The 10344-nt window shown below is 40.4% G+C and overlaps 1 protein-coding gene across 1 annotated transcript; it reads right to left on the bottom strand.

The window, feature by feature from the left end:
* Nucleotides 1–7380: 7380 nt before the first annotated feature.
* On the bottom strand, nucleotides 7381–8571 carry LOC139912685 (cation channel sperm-associated protein 3-like). The gene has a single exon (XM_071900547.2). It carries the CDS (start codon nucleotides 8569–8571, stop codon nucleotides 7381–7383), a length of 1191 nt encoding a protein of 396 aa, XP_071756648.1.
* Between the last annotated feature and the right edge of the window lie 1773 nt (nucleotides 8572–10344).

Below are 10344 nucleotides of genomic sequence, written 5' to 3'. Positions count from 1 at the left end.
CTTCAGAAAGCCTGCTGCATATTTCAATGTGACCCCCTCCCTCCCTCCCTCCCTCCTTCCCTCCCTCCCTCCCTCCTGAATCACATCCCCCTCTCTCGTGTTTTCCTCGATTTGCTCTCGTGCTCCAAGCTTCAAGTAAAAAAAGAACAAAAAAATGTGCTTTTCTTCTGGGCTCGAAATCCATGATTAAATACGATGACTTGAGCATCACAGTAACGTTTTGTTACTACTGTCATGGCGCTGTGACTTTTGCATGACTCTTGCATTCCTTACAGTTAGCCTGATATTCAGACTGAATGGCCATTTTGTGACCACTACATTATTCAGTCTGACATTGCCACCATGTTAGCTGTTTTCTGTGTGTGTGTGTGTGTGGGGGGGGGGGGGGGGGGTTGATTTCCCCCAAACCAATCACTAGTGACTGACGTTATTTTCAGTTACACTGATGCTGGGCGTATTTACTAACTTTACCAAGAATGTGGGTCGTTTTTGACAATGTTGGTTAAGGAATGATTTCAACAAATATTATTATGCCAAGACGGCAATGAAAAACTGTTGCATGAACAGTTCAAACTTTAGTCCCGCCCACAAAGGTGCTGATTTTTCAGATCAAGAAATCCCCGTTGAATAGAGCAACACCAGACTCTCTCAATCGCTCGAGTGGGCGGGTCGCGATTCAGGAGTCTGAAACCAGGCTATCTCTGCACATAAACTGACGCTATCTGATATGTATTTGGGGTTGAAAAGGGTCTCCGGGTATGTGTTGCGTACCTGCCCAAAAATCTCGCAGTCGCGCTCTCTGATTGGTTGATCATATGGGCGATCATGACGGCATCCAACTCCTCAAGCTGCTCCAACACATCCCGTTCCTCCAGCTGCGTCACATTGTCGTCACATCTGCTTCCTGTTCTTCTCTTCTTCTATATTTCGTTTAGGTGTGATATGATTTTTTTTTTTAAACACTGCCACCCTGTGTACGGGATTTCAACCACATGCTACGCGCACATCAACGCAGAAGTATAAAAAACTTGTAAAAAATGTAAGCGCCAACACATGGTTTACATTTGTGCTTTACATTACATTTGCGTTACATTCAACTATTAAATGTGCTTAAGTCTTTAAGCTCATCCTATGGTTGCACTCAGTTGCAACCATAGGATGTTGCTCTCAGTAGGTGTCAATTCAGTATCTAAAATGTGAAATAATGTATGTAAATGACTACAGACTTTAAAGAAGTTGCAGGCAGAAGAACAATCATTCTCAAATCATTTTACTTAATGGCTTTGTTTCTCTTCATTATCTATGACGCTGTACAGCAAAGAAAAACATACATCAACTTAAATGATGATTAAATTAAATCAATTAAATTCCCTCCCGCCCACCATTACATACTGACAGTTCACGGAGAAATTAGAAAAATGTGGACGAAGAGCTCAGAGATAAAATATCTATATGTATATTCTATATATATAATAATGTGAGCACATCCAGTTCCCTTGGAAACACATGCTGGGAAATGCAAGCTACTTTCAGCGTTGAGAACCACGTTGGAAATAAATTGCGTGTCATTCTCTGGAGTGAACTGCATTTGACAGTGTTTAATGTCTGTAGATAAACCCTAAACCTAATCTCATAGTGTGGCAAGGGCGATTTTAAGGGGAAAACTGTTTCCCACCATCACCCGTTATAATCGTTAAATCTCAACAAAATGCCCACCGCATATGGTAAAAGTCTTTCCCGTCGTCTCGTCACATGGTCATACGGTCACCCATGTGCTGATGATACGGTGTATGTTAAGTATACTGTGAGACAGACATCCATCTTGATATTGTGAAGTATAATAGCTGTGGAGGCAAGAAGGCTAGAAAAGCATGATAGTGATCAGGTCAATGGTGTGAATTGTGGAGGAAGTGAAGGAGACCCGCTATCTCTACCATACAACTGTCCAAGTGCCCTTCAGCTAGTAAGTGTGTGTGTGTGTGTGTGTGTGTGTGTGTGTGTGTGTGTGTGTGTGTGTGTGCATGTGTGTGTGTCCTCCTGGCTGATGCTGTATACAGTATAAGAATGCTGTCAACTTGTCTGGCTATAAAAGGTCAAAAACCGGGCTAAAAAAAAAAAAAAAAACTTTGACAGAGCATCAATAGAAGCACCAGGCGACTGTAATTAATTAAATATATTCAGAGTCAGCTTACATGGTTAAACAAGCAATCAAAATTTCCTTTGACCTCTATGCAAGTTAAATATTCCATTTATTTACAACACTGCAAACATTCCTCAGGCACATCTCTATTGAAAATGAAAAGCTATCGATCTTTTTGCAATTACGACCCGTAGCTTTGGAATAGCTTGCCTGATGATGATGAACTGTTTTTGTATAAGCCTAGTGCATTATAAGTAGTACTAGTGGTACTAGCAGTAGTAGTAATCCTGGGGCCAGTAGCATAAAGCTAGTTTAGAATAAAACTAGTCTAATTAAGACTAACTGTTGCTTAAACTGACTTAACTTGAGGTGGAAAGTTAGCCACCTTCCCTCTGGCTAAGCTTGAGTTAAGAACTTTGTTGCTATGGTGACAAGTAGTAGGACTAACTGTCAAGAGTGGGAAAATTAAATACTGAAGTTATTTCATACAAGATGGCAAATCTTTGAGTTGATTTAAGTCTAAGTCTACAGCACCAGTGAAACGTGATTGAATGTACTATGTTTTTCATTATCTTAAAGCTATTTTGATCTAAAGGCTTATGCTTAAATGCTAGAAGACAAATATAAATAGTGAAGTTGATGCCTATGTATGAATTTCTTTCAATAGCCTTTGCCTTTCCATCAAAGCAAAGGGCGGCTACTTTAAAGAATCTAAAATATAAGATAGTTTTAATTTGTTTAACCCTTTTATGGTCACTGCATAATTCCATTTGTGTTATTTCATAGTTCTGATGTCTTTACTATTATTCTAAAATGTGAAAAATTTTAAAAATAAAGAATAATGCGTGTGTCCAAACTTTTGACTGGTAGGGTAGGTCTATCTTTATGCAGTGGTAGCATGCACACATAGTGTTAATGAACATGCAGTAATGAAAGCACAGAGTGCAGCAGTTGCCTCTCACTGAGATGTTGTTTAACACTGAAAAATGTTGTAACTTTGTCCCATCACAGAGCGCTGACAGGCCTGGGTTTGCTTCTATTGGAAAAGCCATTGTGCCTGTCATGTTGTGTCGTAATGCTTTGGCAGGCCAGGAGCGTAGGTGAGGCGTTCTGTGTCTGGCGTGAGTTGCTTTCACAGCGCTTGAGTCAGCTCTATCAGAAAAGCTATTGTCTCTGTCTGGCTGAATGTCGAAGACACCTTAAACCTGGCTGAACTGCAATCGGCATCGAATTGTGTTCTTTTCACAATCCTGCCTGACTCGGAACTGTTTTGCATGAGATTATAGGCGTAGTGTATTTTTAAAAAGCCAGTTACAATTCGATTGTCATCTTTGGAGCAGGTTGGTACCCGCAGACATGGAGGTTAGGTTTGCCCAGGGGCACTTCGGCAGTATCGGGCACTGAAGGTACAGCGGCTCTACCCAGCGATGCTTTGATTATTAGTCAGGCTTCATAACCACCTTGCCGTCTGTTATCAGTGGCCTGCTGAAACCCAGGATCCCTAATTTTGTCAGTGTTACTGTAAATGACAGCTGACATTGTCTCCCAGGAAAGAGTGTCTCGCCCCTGGGACCCAACCAAACCCTTCTGAATGATATATTGTCAAAAACACATGGGTGGCAGTTATTGTAGAGAGATATTCTTCTGTAGCCTATTTGCTGTGTAGTGCAAGTGTGTAGTCACATTTAATTAATAGAATTTTTATTTTATATGATTGCTTTGCTTATGGCAGTATGCTTGCTTTCATAAGAAAAGGCAAGGAATCCGCATACTACTTAAAATCAAAAAGACTAAGAAGGAGGCTGAAAAAGTATTTTCAAGGCATTTTATTAAGCCATGCTCTGCTCACAAAAATGTGCAAAAAGGGCAAAAGTGCAAATACTAGCAGACAAACGTGGCATGGCTTGATAAATGCCTTCAAAATACTTTTTTGGCCTCCTTCTTTTTGATTTTTTACGTAGTGTGCAGATTCCTTGCCTTTTCTTATGAAGTCTCTACCAATTGCAACCTACGCACCTTCTGCCAATCACACTAAAGGACTAACCACAGGCGCAACAGTTCCCTGAATAGTTTTGGATTCACAGTTTGCTTGCTTTGGCCATACCTCTTGTTAATGTCACTTTGTAACTGTGTTTAGATTGGGTTTAGGTGATGTGATATGATATGAGCTCACCTTGGTTGAACTGTCTACAGTATTTTAGCGTATAATGTTCTTTCCATAAAAGCCCAGAAAGTTTTGGTTATATAACAACAAGGTTCTGAAAAGAAAAGTAGTAAATTAAATGACAGCTGTCAGAAGCCGGGGCCTTGGAAAGCAGAAGTAAGGACAATGAAGTTGAGAGTGACGTCCTTTCAAAGAGCAGAGCTAGCCTTGAGCCAGGAGACAGCATGTGACAGGCCGGACTGAGTGATAAATTGAACTTCATTATATTTGGTACTTGGAAGCATCTTGTAGTCTATACTTTTAAATCTCCAAGTTTCTATACGTGTTCCAGCCTTGAAGCAGGTGAGCCTGCCTCAGCCTTTCTCTCACTTCATTTGGAACAATGGGAGCAGTTTGACACCATAAAATAGGGGGAGACTTGTTGCCCTCCAGCATATGTGACAGTTTCTCATTTTCCCAGGAAGGTCACATATTTCAACACTTTTTGAGCTGTCTTGACTCAGTTGGGAAACAAAACAAAAAACATTTTTTTGTCCTGTATTTTATTTTGGAGGCAATTTCTATGTATTTCCTGATTACAAGCTGCTCTGCATAGTGCCTGTGAATCAATTTCTGCAGGATTACGTGTTTGTCTTACTCAGTAGCACCAATCACATATTTTTTGTCCTAAAGTAACATCATCCAATGATTTTTCTTTCTCTTTGTTGGTGGAAACAGCACTAACACAATTAAATTCACAGTTACTGACAATGTTATCACTTTTCCTTTAAATCCCTCATCTTCACATTAGTGATGAAGGAGCTGTGAACGATTCGTTCTTGGTGACCGAATCTTCATAAGGAACTGGGAGTCACGGCTCACTCTGCCAAGCGAGTCGTTTGTTCACGGCTCTGCAGCGCCACACGCAGCCATTCGAAGAAGTGAGTGTTGAGGAAAAAGTTCTGGAGTCAGAGATTCGTCTTACTTGAGTATACATTTATTGAAAGGAGTCTCGAGAGGAAGAGATGCACACAGCATGGAGGCTACATACACTTCTTCGAAGGAGAATAGGTTTAAGCTGGTCTTTATGTATCTTTCAAGGGCGCACAGAGTGTGCTGACATGGGAACAGGTCACAGAAAAGGGTTACAAACACATATGTTATGTCTTAGTTAAAGAGAGAATTTACAGATTAGTCTGGGACAGGAGCCACTTGTGTCAAGAGGCCTCTGACCTAGTAAGTTATGGGCTAAGGGTTATCAGTGAGGTGAACCTTCACCATGCAACCGTACATTCTCTGAGGGGCCCCAGTTCAGCTGTACATACATGCATGTTAATTTTTCTTCCACAGTGAGTCTCTCGACTTGCGGGCCTTGCGGGAGGCAAAGCAGCAGAGGCAAACAGGCACGATGAGCTATTGAGTGAGTGAGTGAGTGAGTGAGTGAGTGAGTGAGTGAGTGAGTGAGTGAGTGACTCAGCAACTTGCGAACAATGAAGGATGAGTTTTTGAATGGTGGCATGGCAGGTCCGGGCTAACCCTGTAGTATGCAGTGTAGCTCAATTGTGATTCGCGAACAAGTTTTGAGAATGAGGTTTACACTACAATCAAATAAGCAGTCAGATAAATTATATCTGTAATTTTACTAAGTAATTGACTGACTAATTCACTTTGCATTCCTCCACCTAAGTAAATAATTTTGATTATTTCACAAATTCCCCATATGAAAAAGGAGTACAAAAATCTCACAAGACAGTTTTTCAATTCACATGCATTTTCATCACTCTTGTTTTCAATTAACAAGCATTTTCATCACATCGATTTTTATCATTTAAGTTTTGTTACTTACACAACATGATCTCACAAAAATACATGAAATGAACACGAACTCTAAAACAGCGATGTACGTGTTGTGGACATGTATTATGGGAAAATAACGTGTCTCCACCACAACCTGAATTACGTTCCTCCACCACGGATTTAAATACGTCCTAAAGGTTGGGGTTAACGGTTAAATTTAGGCAAGTAAAACAAGTTTGGTTAAGGTTAGGGTTAAGGTTATGGTAAAGTTTAGGCAACTAAAACAACTTGGTTAAGGTTAGGGAAATGGTTTAGTCATGGTTAAATAAGAAAAGCGTTTGTTAAAAATTCAAATGTGACTTATGGTTGCATGTCCTTTGCAAACGCTGGGAATCGAACCCCGGTCGCTGACATCGAAGGCAAACGCATACGCCCATCCCCCATCCCAGACCACAAGACCCTTATTGGCCACCGTGCTACTTCAATGTTACACTACGTCCTGTTTATAGTCGTGTCTCCTTCATGTAACTGTATCGTGCTGGGAAAACGTAAATTTAACACTTTCCACCACGTTCCACCAACACGTACTTTGTTGTTAACATGTCATGTTCATTTCACGTTTTTCTGTGAGATCAGTCTGTACTTCCACCACTCATACCAGAGTGGGAAGTAACAGTCCCTGCATCTAATATCACTTACCATCAAAACTTAATTGATATAACCTAATCTCTGCAAGTACCCAATGACTGATACTGACTGACAATATAGCCTATTATTTGGTCAGGGTGAAGGATTTTGGTTGGTCTCTGCTCTCCATTTTAATCCTAAAAGGGTTAGGGTTAGTTGTGGGCTACAATCATGAACAAGGAGAGAGGATTCTTTTAGATAGAACTTGAGTCAGGCTCACATTTCATCCACTATTATACAATATAATCTCATGTAATAGCCCATGACTTTTTATCAAATTCCCCACAGAGATCAAATCCTTTCTTGCTAAGTTTTTAGCGCAACCACAGGGCAATATGATCATTTTCTAATTTTATATTCAAGCTTCATTCATTCATTCTTAGTTCATTATGTTTCCCCCAGAGCTTCAGGTACATACAAACATTATTCTGTGGGATTTGTTTAGGACAGTGCTAAATGGAGAAGTTGGCTGAACATAATACAAGTCAACAAGAAATCCAAGTATCAACACTTGTTTATTTTCTTTGCATTTTTTTCTCTGTAGTTGTCTATGTCAGTGAGACCCGCTCTTCTGATAGCGGATCTCTTCTGATTCCAAAACCGTCTCATGTCTTTATCTCCTTTCTTGCAGCAGACCCTCTTCCACCAGCTCACGCAGCACCATCGCCATTTTACCGTTAAGCCGGTTGAGCTTGTTCACTGTGACGTCCTGACGGTTTTGGGTGGCGCGGTAGAGATCTGCAGAGGCCAAGCTAGTGCACGGGTCGCTCGTCACCATTTTGCCTCTGTAGAGAGCAGACTTCTTAAAGTGCTTCACCAGCTTTTCAAAACTGTCATTCCCCCTGCAGGTTTGCATGGGCTGTCTGGTTTCTTCCTTCTGCCTCTGGGTGATGGCTCGTGGCTTCAGGGCCAGTGATTTCTCCTGCTCCGTTTTCAAACTGTTCACACGTTGTTCTTCTTTACAAAAAGCCTCTTGGCAGACCACAGCCGTAAACATACTGAACAAGCAGAAGTGGCCAATAATGATAACGGCTATGGTGAAAATTCGGCTCCAGCGTATTCCCAGGTCGTCCAGGGCTTCCTGCGTCTCTGGCCAGCCTTCTAAGGTCACCAAGTTGAAAACCGTCAGGAGGGCAGAGGCTAGGTTTCCCCATCGCTCAGGATTTCCGGTCTCGGGCTCTCCAAAACAGTAACATCCAGTCAGGGCGATGATGAACATGAACACAAACATTTGGCCCATGAAACGGCTCACTTTCGTTATGGTGCTGAACAGATTTTCCATCCAGAACTGGACGCCTGGGAAGAAGGAGACGAACTTCAGCAGGCGTACGCAGCGACATGTCCGAATAAAACCAAGGGACCCATCAGCGCTGAACACTCCTGTGCTGGAAAACATGGTCGGGAAGGACCCAAGCAGGACGACAGCGTCGAAGACATTGGACCCGTTCTTCCAGTACTGTACGGGTTCGACGTACACCTTCATGAGGAGCTCCATGGAGTATACTGTGGTTAAAATGTCGTCTACAATCACGAAGAAGCTATAAAATTTCAGTTTCAAACGATAATCTGTTTCCAAGAGGAAACACACAGTATCCAGGATGATGGTCAGCAAAATCAGGCCAGTGAACAGCAAAGACTCAGTTATACTGGCGATGTAGTTGTTGAAGTGGAGTTCAGTCTTTGCTGTTGCTCTCCCATCAGTGTCCCGGTCAGAAGATTGTGCCATCTGGCCTCCTCCCTCCTCAGTCACAAATGCAGCTTTTCGTCTGCTCGTCCCTGTGGCTGCTCCTTTGTTTTGTTCCATTTTGTCTTTGTCTTTCGAATCCCTGGACAAGAATCTGGCTAGAGCTTCAATACTGATAAATGACTACAAGAACACAAAAGATATGTTGCTGGTGTGCATATTCTTGAAAACTCAAATCTGAACATGTTTGAAAATAAACATACTCTTGAAAACTCGATTCTAAACATGTTTGAAAATAATCCTATTCTTGAAAACTCGATTCTAAACATGTTAGAAAATAATGCTATTCTTGAAAACTCGATTCTAAACATGTTAGAAAATAATCCTATTCTTGAAAACTCGATTCTAAACATGTTAGAAAATAATCCTATTCTTGAAAACTCGATTCTAAACATGTTAGAAAATAATCCTATTCTTGAAAACTCGATTCTAAACATGTTAGAAAATAATCCTATTCTTGAAAACTCGATTCTAAACATGTTTGAAAATAATCATATTCTTGAAAACTCGATTCTAAACATGTTTGAAAATAATCATATTCTTGAAAACTCGATTCTAAACATGTTTGAAAATAATCCTATTCTTGAAAACTCGATTCTAAACATGTTTGAAAATAATCCTATTCTTGAAAACTCGATTCTAAACATGTTTGAAAATAATCATATTCTTGAAAACTTGATTCTAAACATGTTTGAAAATAAACATTATAGGGACAAAGCACCAAAGAATTTAAATCTGTTTCACTTAGCAACGTAGTTCTCTTTTTTTATTGTTCCCATATGAGGGGTGCAGCCAGCAGAATGGCAGCCATCTTACCTGAGTCCACTTCTCAGCTGCCTGTAATTGGAACCAATGGTGAAAGTGGCTTATGCTGCCATTATAATGCTAATATATTTTTATCGAAACATCACTAGAATTTTGTATTTAGTACATTGTGTGCAAGACATCTGTGAGTCTAAAATGGTACCAAACATGAGGCATTTTTGTAGCTTTTAGATAAAAATGGCTACTCTATGTGAGATAATCATGTTTTCAATCATAAAGATTATCTTCTGAAAGTATTTTGATGGTACATTTACTTTGCTGAAACTATGAATCCTTTTTTCAAGAAGCCATAATAATTCTCAGATTTCTTTGCTGTCCTCTGATTTTATTTTTACCTGAGCTTCAGATTCAGTAGCGCTGTCATGTATCTGTTGTAACAGGAGCCTTGGCTACCTGTGTCTATTTACAGAGGCCAACCCAAGTCATGTTAGAGAAAATTCAGTCCAGTGATTTTGGCTACATCCTAACCTAAACTACTGTATCCTAATCATCCCTGTGCCATTATCAGTTATCATAATCTACTAGTCCATACCCGGGGATGCGTGCGCCACAACTCCGCGCAGACTTGCCAAAACAGCGTAAATTTGGGAAAATGGAAAAATCAGCTTCGTCAGTCCCTGCCTATGCCAATGCTCAATGCCCATGTGCAGTTTCAGATTGATTGGCCAACCCATTGAGGAGCAAAATGGATGCAGACAGAGAGAGTTTTCCTTATTTTATAGTAGGATTTTGTTTGCATAGTTTTGAAAATAAACAATATTTGTTTTGCTTATTGTGTTTCATTCCTTTTGAGTAGGCTACAATCAGACGAACAAAAGAGTCAGTTGAACGAATCTTTTCACTGAGTCACTTGTGAAGATCCGACTCTTATAAAAGAGCCGAACCTTTCAACACTACTTCACACCCCTTCATATATCAATCAAAACAAAAGAAAAAAAAATCGAAAAAATTAGAAAATCAATAAATAAGGAAGGGGAGAACTCTTCTTTAGTCTAAGCCAGTGTCATC

Source organism: Centroberyx gerrardi, chromosome 15 (genome assembly GCF_048128805.1).
Source record: "Centroberyx gerrardi isolate f3 chromosome 15, fCenGer3.hap1.cur.20231027, whole genome shotgun sequence".
Lineage (NCBI taxonomy): Eukaryota > Metazoa > Chordata > Actinopteri > Beryciformes > Berycidae > Centroberyx > Centroberyx gerrardi.
This window is presented reverse-complemented; position numbering and strand designations above follow the sequence as displayed.